Below are 24650 nucleotides of genomic sequence, written 5' to 3' on the forward strand. Positions count from 1 at the left end.
TGGAGTTCTGAATGAGGCGCATTACCTGCATTGTGAGGGAGCATCAGTTACTGCACTATGGCCATGTGGCGCGATTCCCAGAGGGTGATCTGGCTCGCAGGATCCTCATTGTTAAAGACCCTGAGTGGCTAGACCAGGCCAAGAGGACGGCCACATAACACCTGGCTGTGGCAGATATAGGGTCATTTCTGGAGAGTGGGACTGGACCGCATGTCTGCCTTGGTGGGGGGGGTTGGGGATTTCCAATCAGGATCCCAAGCTGTTTCATCATGTGCTGGGTGTGGCAACATGCTGTACCAGTGCATGCTCCCCAACTGACCTGACCTGACTGACAGGTAGAACAAAAAAACTGTACTCAAAAGTGCTACTACAGTGAATGAAAAGGAAGTGCATGTATCTTTTGTTCTGGCTACAACTGGCAAGACACACAATTTGGCTGAGATTTTTTTCCTGCCATGTGATAAAGAGACAGCTTTGCTTGTGTTTGGCTAGGGCAGCAAAGAAAAAGATAGCAGCTATCCCACTGTGAAATGACACTATTACATGGTACATTCAAATAGCTAGGGACATGAAGAACCAATTTAATGGTAAACGTCAACAACAGTCTTTTCTATACCATGCAAACTGATGAGACAACAGACATGTCTAATGAATCCCAACTTTTAATATATGTCAGGAATAAGAATAGTGGTCATTTTGATGAAGACTTTTTATTTTGTCAGATGTTAGCTGAGTGTGCCATGGTGGAGTACATTTCCGAAAACCTTAATTCATTAATTCGTAATAATAAAATAGACTGGCAGAAGTGTGTTAGAACCGGTAATGACAGGGCTTGTGCTATGTCAGGAAAAAATGGTGGCCTAATAGCACGTGTACAAGCACTTGGTTCCCAAGCGCTGTATACTCATTGTATCATTCATTGACAAGCCCTCGTGGCGAAGAAAATGCCATCCACACTCGACAATACAGCTTAGACTGGTAATGCCATCAAGATTACTGTAACATATTCCTAAAGTGGTCAAAACATTGTGCAAGGAGCAAGGGCTGAACACCACTAAATCCTTTATCACATCAATGTGAGTAGGCCATACCAAGAATGAGTTCTTAATCACTTTTTGGGCTCAAAGGAAAAGTATGACTTTTCATTGCAGACAAAAACTAAGATTTAGCTAAAACCATTGGAAATGCTAGGTGGTAGGCTGTGTGGCCATATCTTGCAGATATATTTGATCAACTTAATGTGCTGAATGCAGGACTATATGGTCATGACATCAATATGATGGCACTTGTGGATAAAACTGAAAGCTGGATTCAGAAATTTGACCTGTGGCACTCTTGTATGCAAAGCCAAAATTCTAAACTGTTCCCATTGCTTAATGAATTTCTGAACAAGATCATTGCAAAGCACAACCTGAAAGTGATAATATGGGAACTATTTTATCATAAGGGAAAAAGAGAAAGAGGAATGGATCCGAAATCGATAGAGAGTTGTCAGTTTGTCCAACACTCTGACACATTCTCATCTGAGGGCACTGTGTGATTAGGCACTCGAAGTCTCCTTTTCAACTCAATCACTTACAAGTTTCTAGATATCCAAAACAAATACTCTAAATTGTCAACTAATGCACAGAAGAACTTAGTGCCATTTGCAACTGCTTATTTATGTTGACTGGATTTTTAGCATTTATGTCAATTAAAAACAAATACAGGTCCTGGTAGCAACCTGAAGATGACTTCCATCTCTACCTTAGTTCAGTCCAGCTCTGAATCACAGGTATTTCTTCCTTCTTTCAAGGACACATTTCTCACATAGTTAGTACTGTCTCTTAAGTTAGCAGTTTCACCATAAGGAGTACTGCAAAGCAGTGGTAAGTGGCAGTCAACGAAGACAACAAAGGATGGACTGGGAGATGAATGTAGGTCAAAAAACAAAGAAAAGTTCAAATAATGGGAAGACACTAACAAAATCATCAGAACCAAAACAATAGGCAAGATATATCTCTATTATAATAAAATAAATCTTGGGAAGAGAGACGAGACATGAATTTCTCAGAGAGAAACTTTCACGTCCTGGGAGACGAGACTTTGTGACAAGTGATTTAACCATGCCCGGGGCCGGAAATAAAAGACAAAGAGTAGATGACAAAGAAGAATGATGTAAAGAATTCAAAAACGTTGGCGCAATACGCATGCAGTGGAGGTTAGAGATAATGGAAGTACAAAAATTCGAAAGTCTCAAAAAAATGATAGTAAAGTGCCATCAGGGAAAAGTAGTGTTTCTTTCCAATGAAGAGAATGAGAATGAAAGGTTTTGTTGTTTGGTGAAAGTGAAATCCACATACGTGAACGACAGAGACGAGATGTTGCTGATGCGTAGCGCATGCAGGGGGTTTGGCAAGCAAAGCGCCCTAGTGTAGTTAAAAAAACAAAACCTGAGTCAGTAACTAGAAATCTGAACAGGCAAAATAAGAATGTTACAAAAGGCTATGAAACACAACACTGGATGCCCCTTTTCAAGTATCATCAGCTTATCAAGTGTCACATTACTGATGTCACACAGAGTGACTTCCTGGAACACAGCTCTAGTGCCACTGCATTGCATTAACCAAGCCGATAAACAAAATGACAATGCCATAAAGTATCACACATAGAGTTTGGGAGCATACATTGATACAGAGCATTTCTGCTCCCACCAATCCTGAGCAACAAACTAGTTCGAACAGAATGGAACAGTGTGTGGTTTTTTACAGTGGCTCAAGTGCCAATCCTGCCACCAACCCCCAAATGTTCCCTTGTAAGTTGGAGGACCTGCTTGCAGAGCTAGATGCAGGTTAACGTCATACCCAGGATGGAGCATTTGCAGGTTAAGGGCCTTGCTCAGGGGCCCAACAAAGTAGAATCACTTCTGGCATTTATGGGATTCGAAATGGCAACCTTCCGATTGTCAGCACAGATTCCTAGCCTCAGAGCCACCACTCCACCCATATACCACACATAACAATTATAAAACAAGCTTAATTCAAAATTAAATATACAATAAAACTAAAGATATTTTTGTAATATCAGGGGTTAAAAAGTCTATACAAAAACTGGCAGAAAAATGTATTAAGGACAAAAAAAAAATTAAGTTATGAAATGTGGGAGTTTATTACAAATTACATTATTTTGTCTGTAAAATCAAGTGATTTTTCCACTGTAACAGCATACTCTACTCTAACAGCTTACTCTATAAGAAAGTTTCAGAATCACTGGCCTAAAGTAAACCTAAAGATCCAGTATGCATTTTCTTGTTTTTTAACATTTAAAATACTTATTAAAACAAATGTCCCTCTCATTAATGTACTACTAGTAATAATAGTAATAATGCTCAATTGTTCAATTTTCTTTTTAAGGTAAAAAAACTAACCTGCAATCCTACAGAAAAAAAATTCTGATATAATTAACAACAAACTGCTTCATTCACCTTTTTGGTCTGATCTGCATAATGGTCACACCAGTCACTGCATCACCGTGAAGAACAGCATGAAAAACCGGGGCAGGTCCTCTCCACCTTGGAAGAAGACTGGGATGGACATTCAAAATACCACTGAAATAAAGAATGACACTGCAGTTAACACAGCATTATCGTTTTAGGATCTGTACCATGCATTCATTACTCTTTGTTTTTTTATTAAATTTGGCCTGCTTTACCTAGTGTATTCATCAGTATGCATACGTATAGTTTATAGAATGTTTTCAGAATTTCTATTTGATAAATATCAGAAAGAGCTGACACCAAAAGTACTGATTTTATGTTTGCCTTTATTTTTTTCTTATCAAAACTCCATCCTCCCTTAAATACTTCTGTGACACTGACAAACAGACCCACCTTAAAGAACTTAAAAAATACACTTGATACAACTAGATGTCTAACACCAGGGGGCAGAGGTTAATGTTTTAGGATTTGTGACTGTTGCCACTCCAAGGACATGGCTGTGAGGATCCAACTTTTTTTTCAGCAATATATTGTAGATTTGTGCATCCTTGCAGACACACCCAATTGTCTTCTCCTATTCACAAATGGTGCAGCTCACAAAATATTCACAGATATCCTGAAGATATGAAGAACTTCCTAAGCTACCTTGCATCCTTCCTGCCAATACTGATATGGTTATCATAAATACAATATTATTGTATTATAAATACCAATGTTGTAAAACACTCATCACATCAGAGATACCTGTAATTATTTCTGTTAACCTGTTCAAATCTGCATTAAACAGTAACAGAATGCAAAACAGAAAAAAACAGAATTCCTGTAATGGGTGCTGTACAATAGCTGACCTTGAACTCTGAAACCCAAAGGTCATACAAAAAGACAATTTCCCCTTAGGGATTAACACAGCGTACCAAAAAAATAACTTAAAAGTAAAAATCTTGGCCATATAATTTATACTAATGTTTCTTAACCCGTATCCCTCCAAGGTCCCCTCAGTGTCCCACAAGAACACATGAGGGTCCCCTCCATAGGCCATGATATTTAATCTCCTGTATAACTGCTGCATACTTGACAAAGGTCCTTATTTTTTAACTTACATTTATTAAGAATATTTGCTCCAAGAGCTTTTACACTGCCTATATTTGTTTAACACTAGAATTACCAGAGCCTACGAAAAAACTTGTAAATCCGTCCCACCTTAAATCGCTTCTTAAAATCGTTCACAGCTCTCCACCAGCATCTTTTGTCATCTAAATGTGCTGATAAAAATCAGGCTGCAAGCAGCTGGCTTTTCCATTATTATCTCAGCCGCGTTCACGAGCCCAAACACACCCCACCCCGTATCTGACACTGCTGTTTTCACATAGACGCGCTGTAACAGAGGTAAACTCAGCTCCCTTCTACATCGGAGCAAGAATGCACATACCATTGCTTGCATACTAAAGTGTCAGCAGGCACTTTTCATGGCATTACACATATTTTTGAGCATGCCTTCTGCACACTACTTGTGACTATCGTGTCATAAAATGATTTCTTCAAAACGTCGAATGTTATTTATTTGGCACGGACATGCTCAAAAAATACATGTGTAATGCCACAAAAAGTGCTTGCAGACATGTCCGTGCCAAATAAATAACATTGGAGCCCTCCCTGCAGTATGGAGGTGCCCCGAAGACCAGCAGGGAGTCATGGACTTTGTAGTTTATATCCTCAGCCCTGCTGGATACCACAGGGGCCGCAACAGGGAGCAGCAGGGAGGACCGAAGAGTTCTTTGTGCCCTATAATCCAGAAGTGTGTCAAAGGAAGAGCGACGTGTTTCCGGGGTGAAGAAGAAGGACTTGTACCTGACCCAGAAGTGATATTGAATCACATGGACTGAGAATTGGGAACAATTCCGGGTAAAGGAGAATAAAGGGACTATGGGAGCTCCCAGACAGCAAGCTGAGCTGTGTTGAAGGGTGGCAACGCGTCTGGAAGTCGGAGGATTGGTTTATTATGTATTGATTAGTGATTGTATGAGTATAGTGGAGGAGAGGGTGCTTTGTGCACTGTGGCATTTGAATAAAGTCGATTACTGGACTTTAACCTGGTGTCTGAAGTCTTGGACAGGGGTTCAAGGGAGCGATACAGCCCTAATCTGTCACAGTGCCGTAGTCGGGCAGGATTCTCTGGCTGTCCTTTTGGCAGAGGACCTGTTTACAAATTTTCTGTGGGCAGAGAACCCTAAGACAACAGCATCATATATATTGTGGTCCCCGGCCTGGGCTGGTGCCCGGCCGGGACGCCCAGGAGGACCAGAGGAGGGCTTGTGCCTCCTCCAGACCAGGAGGCGTCCGTCCTGGTTGTGTTGGGGGCCTCGGGTAAAGGGCTTGGAAGCCCAGCCCTGTAGGAAACCGTGGCCACCGCCAGGCGGCGCCCCGATGACGGTATATCCCGTGTGGTCCCTGGCCGGGGCTGGAGCCCGGCCGGGACGCCCAGGAGGACCAGAGGAGGGCTTGTGCCTCCTCCAGACCGCGAGGGGGCGTCCGTCCCGGTTGGGTTGGGGGGCTCGGGTAAAGGGCTTGGAAGCCCAGCCCTGTAGGGACCCATGGCCACCGCCAGGCGGCGCCCAGTGCCTGATTATCCGGGAGCCCGGCACTTCCGCCACACCAGGAAGTGCCGGGGGGAAGACGACAGGGGACACCCGGACGGCTTCCGGGTGCGCAGCCAGCACTTCCGCCACACGGGGGTGTGTCTGCAGGAGATTGCCGGGAAGCAGCTGGAGCCCATCCGGGTTCCTAAAAAAGGGGCCGCCTCCCTCCAGTCAGCAGTGGATGTCGGGCGGTAGTAGACAGAGCTGGAGCGAGGACTGGAGGCGGCCAGGAGGAAAAGAGGCACAGGACTGTGTGGCCTGGACATTGGGGGAATCGGTGCAAGAGGCACTGGGGTTTTGTGAGCATGTGACTTTTGTAAATAGTTGTACAATAAACGGTGTGATGGGTGAAAATATGATGTCCGTCTGTCTATGTCCGGGTCAAAGTTCACAATATATACACACATACATGTATATACACACACACACATATATATATATATATATATACACACAAACCTATATATACAGTGGTGTGAAAAACTATTTGCCCCCTTCCTGATTTCTTATTCTTTTGCTTGTTTGTCACACAAAATGTTTCTGATCATCAAACACATTTAACCATTAGTCAAATATAACACAAGTAAACACAAAATGCAGTTTTTAAATGATGGTTTTATTATTTAGGGAGAAAAAATCCAAACCTACATGGCCCTGTGTAAAAACGTAATTGCCCCCTTGTTAAAAAAAATAACCTAACTGTGGTGTATCACACCTGAGTTCAATTTCCGTTGCCACCCCCAGGCCTGATTACTGCCACACCTGTTTCAATCAAGAAATCATTTAAATAGGAGCTGCCTGACACAGAGAAGTAGACCAAAAGCACCTCAAAAGCTAGACATCATGCCAAGATCCAAAGAAATTCAGGAACAAATGAGAACAGAAGTAATTGAGATCTATCAGTCTGGTAAAGGTTATAAAGCCATTTCTAAAGCTTTGGGACTCCAGCGAACCACAGTGAGAGCCATTATCCACAAATGGCAAAAACATGGAACAGTGGTGAACCTTCCCAGGAGTGGCCGGCCGACCAAAATTACCCCAAGAGCGCAGAGACGACTCATCCGAGAGGTCACAAAAGACCCCAGGACAACGTCTAAAGAACTGCAGGCCTCACTTGCCTCAATTAAGGTCAGTGTTCACGACTCCACCATAAGAAAGAGACTGGGCAAAACGGCCTGCATGGCAGATTTCCAAGACGCAAACCACTGTTAAGCAAAAGAACATTAGGGCTCGTCTCAATTTTGCTAAGAAACATCTCAGTGATTGCCAAGACTTTTGGGAAAATACCTTGTGGACTGATGAGACAAAAGTTGAACTTTTTGGAAGGCAAATGTCCCGTTACATCTGGCATAAAAGGAACACAGCATTTCAAAAAAAGAACATCATACCAACAGTAAAATATGGAGGTGGTAGTGTGTTGGTCTGGGGTTGTTTTGCTGCTTCAGGACCTGGAAGGCTTGCTGTGATAGATGGAACCATGAATTCTACTGTCTACCAAAAATCCTGAAGGAGAATGTCCGCCATCTGTTCGTCAACTCAAGCTGAAGCGATCTTGGGTGCTGCAACCGGACAATGACCCAAAACACACCAGCAAATCCACCTCTGAATGGCTGAAGAAAAACAAAATGAAGACTTTGGAGTGGCCTAGTCAAAGTCCTGATCTGAATCCAATTGAGATGGTATGGCATGACCTTAAAAAGGCGGCTAATGCTAGAAAACCCTCAAATAAAGCTGAATTACAACAATTCTGCAAAGATGAGTGGGCCAAACCACTAGAGCGCTGTAAAAGACTCATTGCAAGTTATCACAAACGCTTGATTGCAGTTATTGCTGCTAAGGGTGGCCCAACCAGTTATTAGGTTCAGGGGGCAATTACTTTTTCACACAGGGCCATGTAGGTTTAGATTTTTTTTCTCCTAAATAATAAAACCATTATTTAAAACTGCATTTTGTGTTTACTTGTGTTATATTTGACTAATGGTTAAATGTGCTTGATGATCAGAAACATTTTGTGTGACAAACATGCAAAAGAATAAGAAATCAGGAAGGGGGCAAATAGTTTTTCACACCACTGTATATATATATATATATATATATACTGTATATACACACACACAAACACACACACATATATATATATATATTATATATATATATATATACACATACACACACACACATATATATATATATATATATATACATATATACCTGTATATATAGCAAAATACCCGCGCTTCGCAGTGGCGAAGTACTGCCTTAAAAGTTTTATTAAGAAGAAAATTAAACCTTTTTAAACTGAGGGAAAATATACCAATAATTATTTGTTAAGGATCTCTTTGTATACCACATTGTGAGTTCGGCCCTCCGGTTGCAATATGACCAAGCTGTGCGCTGGGCTTACTCTTGAGCATGCAACGTACAGTTGGCCATGTGAACAGTAATCTTATTTCAAATGTCACAGCTTGGATTGCTGCTGTCATAATCGGTTTGAGTTTCATGGATTGTTTCAATTACGACAATATTTACAGCACTTGTGTTGAAATGACATTCGGCATCTGTCAAGCGTTGTAAGCATACAACCGGTTTCCTCGATAACTTCACATCCAGCTTTTGAGAGTTTAAACATTCATAAACATCTAAGTGTCCACTACTATTAGTTTTGATGTCACTACACTGGTTGCCTGTGTCATTCAGGATTGACTTTAAAATACTGCTTATGGTTTTAAAGCCTTAAATATTCGCGCTCCATCTTATATATCGGAATGCCTGACACATTATATTCCAAATCGTAACCTTAGATCTTCAAATGAGTGTCTCCTTATAATTCCAAAAGCTAAACTTAAAAGAAGTGGTGAGGTGACCTTCTGCTGTTAGGCACCTAAAATCTGGAATAGCCTGCCAATACGAATTCGCCAGGCAATTACTGTAGAGCACTTTAAAACACTGCTGAAAACACATTACTTTAACATGGCCTTTCTATAACTTCACTTTAACTTAATACTGATACTCTGTATGTTCAATTCATCACAATAACTATTCATAGTGGCTCTAAAATCCGTACTGACCCCAAATCTCTTCTGTTTCTTTATCTGGTTTCTTTGTGGTGGCGGCCTGCGCCACCACCACCTACTCAAAGCATCATGATGCACCAACATTGATGGACTGAAAGCCAGAAGTCTACGTGACCATCATCATCAGGTCCTTCCATGAAAACCCTAAATACAAAGAGGACTGTTTGACTTATGTTAGGTAGATTGCCCAGAGGTGACTGGGCGGTCTCTTGGTCTGGAACCCCTACAGATTTTATTTTTTCTCCAGCTCTTGGAGTTTTTTTTGTTTTTTCTGTCCACCCTGGCCATCGGACCTTACTTATTCTATGTTAAGTAATGTTGACTTATGTTTATTTTTTATTGTGTCTTCTATTTTTCTATTCATTTTGTAAAGCACTTTGAGCTACATTTTTTTGTATGAATATGTGCTATATAAATAAATGTTGATTGATTGATTGATACTGAAATTGTCGCCTGTGAGTCTAAGATGTTTAAGGGGCACTGGCAGTAGTCGAAAGGTGTAAAATATTTGGCCATTTCGGTACACTTGAAAGCGACAACCGAACAATTCAGCGGCAGCCATCAACTCACATGCAGAACCATAGGTGAAGGGCTTAAGCATTTCACTCTTATAGTGCTCCTGTGTAGTATAATTATCTCCTGTACCATCATCAGTCCACACCTTGAACCTGTCCCAGTCATTCAATACATAAGACAATGAAACCTGCTTAACTTTTGTAAGTAAGCTGTAAGGAATAATCCTGTCAAAATTCAGCCTTCTATCTACACGGGAAGTTGGAGAATTAGTGATGAGTGAGTGTCAGTGAGGGCTTTGCCTTTTATTAGTGTATATATATATATATATATATATATTTACTGTGGAGGACTGCCAGCTTCCCATGCCGGTCGTCACCCCCAGGCCGCCAGGAGGAGCTCTCCCGACAGCAGGATCGTGCCCCGAGGTCCAGCAGGGCCTTATGGACTCTGTAGTGTTTAAACACAGCCCTGCTGGATACCTTGGGGACCACCAGGAATCGCTGTGGGGGGACTTGTGGGCTCTGTTGTGCCTTAGGACCCGGGAGTACGTCACGGTCACGTGACGGGAAGGAATGGCATGCTCCCGGGGTGAAGTAAAAGACTGATTGCCCTGACCCGGAAGGAATAAGGAACTGTGGACTGCTGGGACAGGAACACCTCCGGGTCAGAGGCTATAAAAGGACGGTGCCTCAGTCCAGACACTGACCTTGCTGGATGGGAGAGGAGCAAAGTGTCTGGGCGAGGAGGAGTGGTTTATTGTGAGAGTTTATTAGTAGAAGAATTGGTTTATTATATGAGTAGTGTGGAGGGTGCTTGGTGCACTGGGGAAAACAATAAAGGATCTTGGACTTTTACCTGATGTCTGGAGTTGTACCTGAGGGTTCAAGGGAGCACTAGCGCCCCCTACTGCCACTAATATATATATATATATATATATATATATATATATATATATATATATATATATATATATATATATATATATATATATATATATATATATATATATATATATATATATATATATATATATATATATATATATATATATATATATATATATATATATATATATATATATATATATATATATATATATATATATATATATATATACACACACAGTAATCCTCGCTATATCACGCTTTCGACTTTCGGTTTCACTCTATCGCGGATTTTAAATGTAAGCACATCTAAATATATATCACAGATTTTTCGCTGGTTCGCGGATTTCTGCAGAGTGGGTCTTTTAATTTATGCTACACGCTTCCTCAGTTTGTTTGCCCTGTTGATTTCATACAAGGGACGCTATTGGCGGATGGCTTAGAAGCTACCCAATCAGAGCATGTATTGTATATTAACTAAAACTCCTCAATGCTGTAAGATATGCATCCCGCGCGGAGCTTGACTGTTTGCTTGTCTCTGCCTCTCTCTCACCCTCTCTGACATTCTCTGCGCCTGATGGAGGGGCTGTTTGCACAGAGGCTGTTTGCTTAAAAGATACTGACGCTCCTCTAAAAAAATGCCGCTTTATTGCGGTGCTCGGCATATTTAAAAGCACACGTATTGATTTTTTGATTGTTGCTTTAATCTCGCTGATGTTCTCTGCGCCTGATGGAGGAGATGTGAGAAGAGGGGCTGTTTGCGCAGAGGCTGTTTGCTTACAAGATACTAACGCTCCTCTAAAAAATGCCGCGGCAAACTTAAAAGCACAAGTATTGATTTTTTGATTGTTTGCTTTTCTTTGCGAGCGCTCTCACTCTCTCTCCCTCTGAAATTCTCAGCTCCTGAAGAGAAGAAGATCTATTTGCATTCTTTTAATTGTGAGAAAGAACTGTCATCTCTATCTTGTCATGGACAACAGTTTAAACTTTTGACTAAAGGGTGTTATTTCATGTCTAGAGGGCTCTAATAATGTTAACAGTGTGGGAGAGTTTATAAGGGCTTAAAATATATAAAAATAACTACACAAACATATGGTTTCTACTTCGCGGATTTTTGTCTATCGCGGGGGGTTCTGGAACGCAACCCCCGCGATCGAGGAGGGATTACTGTGTGTGTGTATATATATATATATATATATATATATATATATATATATACTAATAAAAGGCAAAGCCCTCACTCACTCACTCACTGACTCATCACTAATTCTCCAACTTCCCGTGTAGGTAGAAGGCTGAAATTTGGCAGGCTCATTCCTTACAGCTTACTTACAAAAGTTGGGCAGGTTTCATTTCGAAATTCTACGCCTAATGGTCATAACTGGAAGGTATTTTTCTCCATTAACTGTAATAGAGTTGAGCTGGAAAGACATGGGGGCGGAGTTTCGTGTGACATCATCACGCCTCCCACGTAATCACGTGAACTGACTGTCAACGCAGTGCGTAGAAAACCAGGAAGACCTCCATAAAGCGCTTAAGAAAACATGCATTATATAATTGAGAAGGCAGCGAAACAATAAGAAGCGAAGCGAAAGTGACATATACTACCATATTCATGAGTGCTGCTACCTCGGAAAGAAAGCAAGGTGTAAACCTAAACTTTAAATTAAGTTCATAGACAGGCTACGCTGGCTTTCACATGCCCACAGGTAATGCGGGATACAAGTTTAATGAGAGGACGCAGGATATAAACGAGAGTTTTGATCACTTTGTAACTAAGTTAAAATTGTAGGTGAAGGGGTGTGCTTATGCAAATTCCGAGACTGTGTTTGTGGGGATTGACAGTTAAGGCGGGTGGGGGAGTCACGTCATCATCTCCCCTCCCATTCATCTTATTTCGCTCTGAGCTGAGCTCATGCTAACGTCTTCGAAGCAACTTCGTCAGACTGCCACCAAATACTCACAGAAAAATCCACAAGTTAATACACACGCTGTCTCTAGAGTTTCTACACACTGAATCCTCCAGGCACTACTTACAAAAGGTCACATTGACAATCGTGTTACGTTATTTTTAAAATCTTTCCTTTTCTTAGCACAAGCACAGCTGAGAAGCTTCGATGCATGTGCTCCATAACGCGTTAAAAAATAATGCATTTAATCACACTTTGCATTACAAGCAAAGGGAGCTTTTGTCAATGCATGATTTCCTGGTACACCATTACATTGATCAGCATCCCGATTCATTTTACCCTCGCACCACCTTAGTTTGAGAAGAAGTATGAAAAATATGAGGTTAACACAGAAAAACAGATCACCAATTCAAGCTTTATGAATAATCGATTCGCCATCAATAATTGTTTTGGTAAAGCCATCCTCCTTCCATTTTATAATTTTTCCGCCACTAGCCATGATTAAATGAACGGTAAAAAGTAAGAGCAAAGCGAGGGTGACTTATTTAGGCAGGCATATATATGACAGCAACACTCATGACAATGTCAATCATGTTACGTTATTATTAAAATGTTTCCTTTTCTTTTCATTACTTCTTTAACACACTACTTCTCCGCTGTGAGGCGGGTATTTTGCTATATATATATATGAATGACCTCCAAAGAGCGCTGAGACTTTTGATATCATGAACGTGTCTGCAAAACTGGGGTCTCCTGCCCAGCAAAGTCGAGCAGCCAGCGCGTGCATAGCTGTGCCGCCTTTGAGACGCTGACTGCGCTTCTGCCTTAAGTCAAAGTGAGCACTTTTAATTTTTTCATCCTCCCCTGCGCTATAGCCCAGACAAGTGCAAACACGGGACCCCTTTTCTACACCACGGCAAAATAATATTAAGGCGATTCACACTTTCTTTTGCACGTATATCGATTATGAGGTCCTCAGCTCGGATTATGAAGACACGCACAGGAGTGGAGGATTGACAGTGCCATCACAGCCGATTAATGGCGGGACGTCTCACCAGTCTACACAAGACCCACCGCGACTGTCCCCAAAAGGCGATCATAACGTCCAGCGAACACATCTCTATACTATATAAAAGAAAAAGGCAACTTTCCTTTCTTTACACCTTTTTCCTTTTATCCCAAACCAAAGCCTTTCTCTCTTAACACTGCAGAGGACACAAAACTAATTTTCTTTAAATGCCGGTAAGGCACATTACCAGAGGCACAAATTTGAACGTTCACATAGAAAATGTAATTTCAATGTACCTGTACTTCTTAAAACGTTAATGTTTTACTGTTTAATAACTTATAGACTATAATTTATTATTTTTCCCTTGCACTCAGTGACCAAACCTATACACACACATATAGACACATACAAACATACACACAAGTATATGTATGTGTATATATATATATATATATATATATATATATACACACACACATATATATAATTTGTGTGTGTGTATGTATGTATGTGTGTGTATATATGATGTAGATAGGTATGTATATATCTATATATATATATGTAGATATGTATATAGATATGTAGATATGAAGATATGTATGTGTATATATATGTATATATGTATGTATGTGTGTGTGTGTGTGTGTGTGTGTGTGTGTGTGTATATATATGACAGCAGCAATCCAAGCTGTGAGAAAACAGTAAAAAGGAGGCGTGTCAGACGTCGTGGTACATTTTCTGATGCAGCTACCGAATAAAAGTTTGTGACACTGCCGCCTAATACACAAAACAATGACTTTGACAATCATGTTACATTATTTTTAAAATGTTTCCTTTTCTTTTTCATAACTTCTTTAACACATGACATTGCTGCAAAGCGCGGGTATTTTGCTATATATATATATATCACAGCGACACTTATAACAGTGACAAAACAATTACATTGACAATCATGTTACGTTATTTTCAAAATGTTTCCTTTTCTTTCTCTTTCCTTCTTTAACACACTACTCCGCTGCCAAGCGCGGGTATATATATATATATATATATATATATATATATAGATAGATAGATAGAGATATATATATATAGATAGATATGAGAACTATATATATATATATATATATATATATATATATATATATATAGATATATATAGATAGATATGAGAACAACACTCACATCAATGACTAAACAATTACATTGACAATCATGTTACGTTATTTTCAAAATGTTTCCTTTTCTTTCTCTTTCCTTCTTTAACACACTACTTCTCCGCTGCTAGCTCGGGTATATATATATATATATATATATATTTTTTTTTTTATATATATATATATATATAGATAGATAGATAGATAGATAGATAGGAGATATATATATAGATAGGTATATATATAGATAGATATATATAGATAGATATGAGAACAACACTCATATCAATGACAAAACAATTACATTAACAACCATGTTACGTTATTTTTAAAATTTTTCCTTTTCTTTTTCGTACCTTCTTTAACACACTACTTCTCCGCTGCGAAGCGTGGGTATTCTGCTATACACTAATAAAAGGCAAAGCCCTCACTGACTGACTGACTGACTCACTCACTCACTCACTGACTGACTCATCACTAATTCTACCCATGTAGGTAGAAAGCTGAAACTTGGCAGGCTGATTCCTTACAGCTTACTTACAAAAGTTAAGCAGGTTTCATTTCAAAATTCTACACTTAACGGTCGATAACGGTAGACAACGTCCGCCATGTTGAACTTTCTTATTCATGGCCACATCTTCACGAAATTTGGTAGGCGGCTTCCCTGCACTAACCAAAACCGATGTACGTACTTATTTCGTTGGTATGACACTACTGTCGGCCACCATATTGAACTTTCCAGTGTCACTAATTCTCCAACTTCCCGTGTATGTAGAAGGCTGAAATTTGGCAGGCTCATTCCTTACAGCTTACTTACAAAAGTTAAGCAGGTTTCATTTCGAAATTTTACGCATAATGGTCATAACGGTCAACAACGTCCGCCATGTTGAACTTTCTTATTTATGGCCCCATCTTCTTGAAATTTGGTAGGCGGCCTCCCTGCACTAACCGAAACCAATGTACATATTTATTTCGGTGGTATGATGCCACTGTCGGCCGCCATATTGAACTTTTCAACAGTCTTTGTTACTTATGGGCCCATCTTCAAGAAATTTGGTACGCGGGTACCCAATGCTAACTGAATCCTACTTACGTACATATATACGTCCATAGCCTGCAGCTCAGTCACCGTGTGAGGCGGCACTGGGTCCCCTATCCCAACGCCTCCCACGTTGTTGGCTGCCTACCTATATAAGGCCATCCGTCGCTCCAGTCTCTACATTCCCTTCCTCGCTTCGCCACGGGATTCACGTCTCCCTGCTGATAACTACAGCCTTTTTATTTAATCCACGGCTTCTCCGCTGTTTTATTGTTCATTTATTATGATTATAGTTATTGTGTAGGTATTTTAGACTTAGTTTAAATTGTTCAGGTACCCATTTCCTTTATCGTTCCAACCATACCCCTATTAATATGTCTATCGAGGTGATCACCATCGATCAAAGAAATGTCACTTACCAAGTGGTTTCCATGCCCGGAGATGGCACCTATCTTTTCCATTCTCTTTGTTACATATTGTACAGCCATATCAGGCTCACTCTTGATATCTGGAGAAACATTGTGTCTTATGTATTGAATGACTGGGACAGGTTCAAGGTGTGGACTGATGACGGTACAGGAGATAATTATACTACACAGGAGCACTATTAGAGTGAAATGCTTAAGCCCTTCACCTATGCATCTGCATGTGAGTTGATGGCTGTCGCTGAATTGTTCGGTTGTCACTTTCAAGTGTACCGAAATGGCCAAATATTTTACACCTTTGGACAACCGCCAATGCCTCTTAAACATCTTAGATTCACAGGTGACGATTTCAGTAGAACTTTGATGTTTATGAATGTTTAAACTCTCAAAAGCTGAATGTGAAGTTATCGATGAAACTGGTTGTATACTTACAACGCTTGACAGATGCCGAATGTCACTTAAACACAAGTCCTACAAATACTGTCGTAACTGAAACAAACCATGAAACTCAAACCGATTATGACAGCAGCAATCCAAGCTGTGAGATTTGAAACAAGATTACTGTTCACACGGCCAACTGTACTTGCATGCTTAAGAGTAAGCTCAGCGCACAGCTTGGTCATATTACAACCGGAGGGCCGAACTCACAATGTGGTATACAAAGAGATCCTTAAAAATAATTATTGGTATATTTTCCCTCAGTTTAAGAAGGTTTAATTTTCTTCTTAATAAAACTTTTAAGGCAGTACTTCGCCGCTGCGAAGTGTAGGTATTTTGTTATATATATATATATATATATATATATATATACACTAGCAAATACCAGCTTCTAGCGAGAAGTAGTGTGTTAAAGAAGCAATGAAAAGAAAAGGAAACATTTTGAAAATAACGTAACCTGATTGTCAATGTAATTGTTTTGTCACTGTTGTGAGTGATGAGTGTTGTTGTCATATATATATATATATATATATATATATATATATATATATTTACACACACACATAAACATATATATATATATATATATACATATCTATACATATACACATATATACATACATATATATATCTACATATATACACACACATATATACACACAAATACATATATATATATACATACATACACACACACATATATAAACATATATATACATATACATACATATCTACATATATACACACACAGCTATTTTGTATCAGTGCAATACGCTGTTTGTTAAAGCGGTTGACTCCCGCTCTTACGTGCAATAACAAATCAAATCATTCAGTTGTCTTTGCTCATATGTCATTTTAGAGTTGGACGCCTGGCATCTTTTTTTGGCCACAGGTTCGTTTCTATTTGGTGTGAGGTTCTGTGTTGTGGAGATTCTCAGGATGGACTGCAGGTGCTCATCAGTGAGGCGACTCCTGTGTGCCGTTTTGTTAGTCTTTATCACTGAGAAGAGCTTCTCACACAGATATGTGCTACCAAACATGCACAAGGTTCGAGCCGCATGTAGACGGACTTTTTTTGTTCTTCAAAGTGACCAAAGCGCCGTGCAAACTCAGTGCGCAATAACTCTAGCTTCGCAATAACTTGCAGCATCATAAGGTAGACTTGATTAATGCGGTAAGTGTTGGCAAGGCAGCTGAAGCGCTGCATTATGGGATCTGTAGTTTATCGTGTTACCAGCGCTTCATATACCCGGGCCATTAATAACAATAATACAGTATATAAAATGATCTCGCGGGCGGATATAATTACACGCCGGGCGGATGTGGCCCGCGCCCTTGAGTTTGACACATATGGACTAAATAGAACTTGAAAAGATATATTTTTCAAATGTGATCGCGCAATTCAGATAGAGTTGACGCGACTACAGCCTGCATGCCTCAATGAGTCATCCTCCCTCGCTCTTACTTTTTACCGTTCATCTAATGAATACACTGAGTATGGCTTTACCAAAACAATCATTGATGGCGAATAAAGTATCCATTATTCGAGTATGTAGATCGGTATATATATATACATATATATACCCGCGTATCGCAGCGGAGAAGTAGTGTGTTAAAAAAGCTAGAAAAAGAAAAGGGAACATTTTAAAAATAACGCAACATGACTGTCAATATACAGTATTTGTTTTGTGAGTGTTACTGAGTGTTGCTGTCATCAAGGATTTGATTATCATTATTTCTTTCAATCAGGTTCGTATTTGTAGGATGTGTTGTGTTCAAGTTACATTCCGTGTTTGTCAATCGTTGTAAAGATGACAGGTTTCATTCATCGATTCGTTTCTTACTGCATCAATAAACAGCTCGTCTTCTTCTTTATCTGAGACCTGACACACTGCATGCACGGGTTTTTTACACTGTCTTCCTTTAGCGGGACATTGACTTTTTCCACGTGTGCTTTGTTTCCAGTAGTTGGATTTATGAATATGCTTGTATGTATCAGGCGCTTCATATTTTTGCTGCCTTTTCAATTGTGTAATTGGTTTTGTTCAGCGCTCTTTGGAACTGTTGCCTTTATCTGTGCACTCGTCAGTTCCGTGAGCCACTTCGGTGTACATGCATCGAAGGTTCCCAGCTGTGCTGGTGCCATCTCGTGCTATGTCCATGGCTGTATTTAATGTTACCTTAGTCCTGGCACTTAAAACTTTCTCTCGCAGTTTCGCTGAGTTTGTGTCAAACACCACCCTGACCATCTCATCTTCCTCTCCATAAGCACAGTCCTTCACCCGTGAATATTTACCCTGGCAGTTTGCTATTGGATTGCGCTGACGGACGACCTTATATGGGCAGGCACTAAATTACAAGCGCCAGCGTAACCTGTCTATGAACTTAATTTAAAGTGTAGGTTTACATCGTGCTTTGTTTCCAAAGTAGCAGAACTCATGAATATGGTTGTATATGTCACTCGCTCACTTCTTATTGTTTCACTGCCTTCTCAATTATATAATGCATGTTTTCTTCAGCGCTTTTTTGAGGTCTTCCTGGTCTTCTACGTACTGCGTGATTACGTGAGAGGCGTGATGATGTCACAAGAAACTCCGCCCTCACGGCGTTGAAGCTCATCTCCATTACAGTAAATGGAAAAACTGCTTCCAGTTATGACCATTACGCGTAGAATTTCGATATAAAACCTGCCCAACTTTTGTAAGGAAGCTGTAAGGAATGAACCTGCCAAATTTCAGCCTTCCACCCACACGGGAAGTTGGAGAATTAGTGATGAGTCAGTGAGTGAGTGAGTGAGTGAGTGAGGGCTTTGCCTTTTATTAGTATAGATATATATATATAGATAGATATAATGTGTGTGTGTATCTATACTAATAAAAGGCAAAGCCCTCACTCACTCACTGACTCATCACTAATTCTCCAACTTCCCGTGTAGGTAGAAGGCTGAAATTTGGCAGGCTTATTCCTTACAGCTTACTTACAAAAGTTGGGCAGGTTTCATTTCGAAATTCTACGCATAAGGGTCATAACTGGAAGCTATTTTTCCCATATAATGTAATGGAGTCTTGAGTTGGAGATGGCCGCGGGGGGCGGAGTTTCGTGTGACATCATCACGCCTCCTACGTAAGTACGTACAGAACAAGGAAGAACTCCAGCGATGAGCACAAAACGCCATTTCACAATTGAGAAGGCAGAAAAACATTATGAAGCAAATGATGCATATGTGGAAACAAAGCACGGCGTGAACCGTAAGTTTATATTAAATTAAGTTCATAGACAGGCTGCCACTAGCGTTTGTAATTTAGTGCCTGCCCATATAAGGCCGTCCATCAGCGGCAATCCAATACAAACACTGCCGTAAATATTCACGTGTGAAGGACTGTGCTTATGCAGAGGAAGATGAGATGGTCAGGGTGGTGTTTGGCACAAACTCATTGAAACTGCGAGAGAAACTTTAAGTGCGGGTCTTAGCTGACATTACACGAGATGGCACCAGTACAGCTGGGAACCTTCGATGCAAGAACACCAAGCGGCTCACGTGAACTGACGCAGTGCACAGACAAAAAGCAACAGTTCCAAAGAGTGCTGAACAAAAACAGAATTACACAATTGAGAAGGCAGCAAAAAAATATGAAGCGTCTTATACATACAATCACATTCATAAGTGCAGCTACTGCGGAAACAAAGCACACGGTGGAAAAAGTGAATGTCCTGCTAAAGGAAGACAGTGTAAAAAAAAAAAAAACGTGCATGCAGTTTGTCACATCACAGATAAAAAGGAAGACGAGCTGTTTATTGATGCAGTAAGGAACTAATCGATGAATGAAACCTCTTATCTTTACAACGATTGACAAACACGGAATGTAACTTGAACACATCCTACAAATACGAGCCTGATTGAAAGAAATAATGATAATCAAATCCTTGATGACAGCAACATTCAATAACACTCAAAAACAATTACTGTATATTGACAATCATGTTACGTTATTTTTAAAATGTTCCCTTTTCTTTTTCATAACTTCTACTTCTCCACTGCGATACACGGGTATATATATAAATGTATATATATACCCCGATCTACAATACATACTTTAGCATAGACAAGCCACACGCTGTGGCGCAATTGTAGAGTCTTCAGCCTCTAACGCCGACATTCGAGGTTCGATTCCCGAGAGGGGTGTACTGACTATGTACGCTGCTACCGATTCATTTTACCTTCAGATCTCCTTGGTTTGGGACGTATGAAAAAATATTAGGTTAACGCAGAATCATGTTACGTTATTTTTAAAATTTTCCCTTTCTTAGCACAAGCACAGTTGAGAAGCTTCGATGCATGTACTCCATAACGCGTTAAAAAATAACGCATTTAATCACACTTTCAATTCCAAGCAAACGGGAACTTTTGTCAATGCATGATTTCCTGGTACATCCATTACACTGATGCACACATCACAGCTACAAAAATGTTAGAGTCGGAATAAAGCGCGTTCCTCGACTGATCATTTCGACTACCCGAGCGAAGCCTTGATAAAAGCATGGTTTTGTGCACACTGAAAAGCAAGCAAAATTAGATGCATTACAGAAAGCGGACTTTGTGGCTCTTACTGGGGATCATTGTTACAAAATGTTCAATGATCACACTGTTTTAGCCTAATGTACAAAATAATTTTGGCTAATGTTACTCAGAGTTTAAAGAGTAAGCTGGTCAAATTACCTTTTATGTTTCTGACTTATTTCTTTAAGAACAAAAACTGCACTTTATGGTGAAATTTTGGTTATTATTATTTAAAGACAATACTATTCTGAAAATGTACTTAAAGTACTTAAACTACCACTTTATTTTTAAGTCTGCCCAATTTTAACCAGGGATGATATTTTTGTTTCTGTTTTGAATTCAAATGCAGTTTAAAAGCTTTTTTCAGAAATTAAAACAGCTTCAGTTTACAATATTCATGTCCATGTCTATTATTTGATTCTGTCAGCCACTAAAACCGTTTTAAATAAAAAAAAACATTTGCGATTTGGGGCAAATTTACGTGTGCGATTACATACGATTAATCAAGATTTATTCTTACACAGCCTCTAATTAATTGGATTAATTTTTTAATCGAGTCCCACCTAATATATATATATGTAGATATATATATGTAGATTTATATATATATGTGTATATACAGTATATATGTATATATATGTATGTGTGTATATGTATATATATATGTGTATAGATGTGTATATATATATATATTTATTTATATATATGTTTATATGTATATATATGTTTATATATGTGTCTGTGTGTGTGTATATATATATATATATATATATATATATATATATATATATACCAGCAACACTCATGACAATTACAAAACAATTACATTGTCAATCATGTTACGTTATTATTAAAATTTTTCCTTTTCTTTTTACTTCTCCTGCCAATCGCAGGTATTTTGCTATATATATATATATATATATATATATATATATATATATATATATATATATAATAGATAGATATGACAACAACACTCATATCAATGACAAAACAATTACATTAACAATCTTCTTACGTTATATTTAAAATGTTTGCTTTTCTTTTTCATAACTTCTTTAACACACTACTTCTCCGCTGCGAAGCGCGGGTATTCTGCTAGTGTGTATATATATTGTGGACGCTGGCCCGGACACACACAGACAGACATCGTTGGCTCCACCATACACTGTTTATTTACAAATTACGTGCACTCTCAACCCCAGTGCCTCCAGCACCGATTACCCCAAGTCCAGGCTACACAGTTCCACTGCCTTTCGCCTGGCCGCCTCTAGTCCTCCCTCCAGCTCCGTCCTCTTCCACCCGACTTCTGCCAATGACTGGAGGGAGGCGGCCCCTTAAATGGGAACCCGAATGTGCTCCAGTTGCTTCCCGGCATTCCTCCGTAGCCACTCTCCAGTGTGGCGGAAGTGCCGGCTGCGCACCCGGAAGCCGTCCGGGTGTCCCCTGTCGTCTTCCCCCCAGCACTTACCGGTGTGGCGGATATTCAGGCACTGGGCGCCGCTGGCGGTGGCCACGGGTCCCTACCGGGCTGGGCTTCCAAGCCCTTCACCCGAGGCCCCCAACATAACCAAGGCGGACGTCCCCTCGCGGTCTGGAGGAGGCACAAGCCCTCCTCCGGTCCTCCAGGGCATCCTGGCCGGGGCTGCTAGCGAAGACATGTGGGTCTGAGCAACACTCCCCGAAAGGGCAGCACGTCCCCAGAGAGGGTCCTACTATGTCCCCAGGGTCCAACACGGCACCCTGGGATATCTCCTTTTGGCACCCCCTCCAACGCCGACACGCCCCTCTGGTCTGCGCCGCTCTCGCCCCCTCCGTCTCTGCCAGCCGGGGCACCATCGGCCTCCTGGCGGGGAGTCCTCCTGCGGAGCGGCCCGTTCCAGGAGGGCAGGTTCCACAAGGCGTCGGTCCCAGCACTCGTTGGGGCTTCGGTCCTGTGGAAAGAGGTATCCAGTCGGTCTCTGTACCGGCAGTGCTCACACCCCATACCGACAGCCCGCGACTTGCCTGGTTGGCTCCTCCGCCACAGGTTCCATGCCCGTCCTCTCGATGTCAACGGGACCGCTCTTGCGGCAGCTCGCCCAGCCGCACAGGGGATTCCCTCTGCCTCCGCAGAGGACGGCCTTCCTCCGGACGCTCACACCCAGCGAGACGTCCTATCCTATCGGAGGAACCGGCATTCACCCCTCGGTTCCTCCTTCTCCTCTTGGACGACTTGACGGTCTGGGTCTGAGCATGGTGACAGCTCAAATCCAGCCCCATCTGCGTCCCTGCAGAGCGACGGGAGACTGCCGTGGGCTTGGAGCGCTGGGCGCTAGGACCCAGGGCACTCATCAGCCCCTGTCCTGCCAGCCCCTGCGTACTCACTCTCATCACTCCGCCGGCCGTCTGCACCGCGGCGTCCGCTGTTGGGGAATTGACTACTATTTGCAGGTCTTCCTTAACACAGTCACGGCCATTTTCGGCGAATACCACCCCATGCTTTACGGGGACGGCAAGATTTACCTTCCCCGCGGTACTCCTCCGCTTCACACGGCGTTTCTCCTGACGCGTACGCCTTCCCCCTCAGCTCATATATATATATATATATATATATATATATATATATATATATATAGAGAGAGAGAGAGAGAGAGATACTGTAGATATAGATATATAGATAGATATTAGATATATATATATATATATAGATATATACTGTATATATAATGTGTGTGTGTGTGTATATATGTATATATATATATATATATTGTGAACCTGGCCCGGACACAGACAGGCGAACATGTTGTTATCAAACCACCACACGTTTATTCTATAATATTTACAAATGATATGGTCACAAAGACCCCAGTCCATTGGTTACTCAGACCCCAGTCACGTGCACAATTACGCCAATCACACAATCCTGAGCTTCGTCCTTCCACCTCCCGAATCCAGCCTCGAATGATGGGAGATGGCCCCTTTTATAGAGTCCTCGGATGAGCCCCAGGTGTTCCCGGCATTCCTCTTCTGGCCACGCCCCAGCGTGGCGGAAGTGCCGGCTGTCCTCCCGGCAGCTATCCGGCGCCGCCCCATTCTCCCCAGCACTTCCTGGTGTGGCGGAAGTGCAGGGGTAACAGGTCCCCAAGGCATTGGGGCGCCACCTGGCGGTGACCACGGGCCCCTACAGGGTGGAGCTTCCATGCCCTGTACCCGTGGCCCCAAAACAATCAGGAAGGCAACCCCCACGTGATCCAGGGTGGGCACAGACCCACATCCGGTCACTCATGACGTCCCGACCGGGTCATGGCCCCTGGCATCCCTGACAATATAGATAGATAGATAGATAGATAGATATATATATATATATATATATATATATGCCAACAACACTCATGACAATGACAACACAATTACATTGTCAATCATGTTACGTTATTATTAAAATGTTTCCTTTTCTTTTTCATTACTTCTTTAACACACTACTTCTCCGGCTTTCACACGGGTATTTTGCTATATACATATACAGTAATCCTCGCTATATCGCTCGACT

At 41.0% G+C, this 24650-nt stretch overlaps 1 protein-coding gene across 4 annotated transcripts in view; it reads right to left on the reverse strand.

Annotated features, from left to right (window-relative positions):
* mtfmt (mitochondrial methionyl-tRNA formyltransferase) overlaps positions 1 to 24650 on the reverse strand; it is a 134094-nt gene that overhangs the window by 76211 nt on the left and 33233 nt on the right. For all 4 annotated transcript variants that reach the window (XM_039773366.1, XM_039773365.1, XM_039773364.1 and 1 more), the window contains exon 3: positions 3464 to 3586. In XM_039773366.1, coding sequence (XP_039629300.1) covers positions 3464 to 3586 — 123 coding nt within the window. The remainder of the gene's footprint in view (positions 1 to 3463; positions 3587 to 24650) is intronic.

This window comes from Polypterus senegalus, chromosome 12 (assembly GCF_016835505.1).
Source record: "Polypterus senegalus isolate Bchr_013 chromosome 12, ASM1683550v1, whole genome shotgun sequence".
Lineage (NCBI taxonomy): Eukaryota > Metazoa > Chordata > Cladistia > Polypteriformes > Polypteridae > Polypterus > Polypterus senegalus.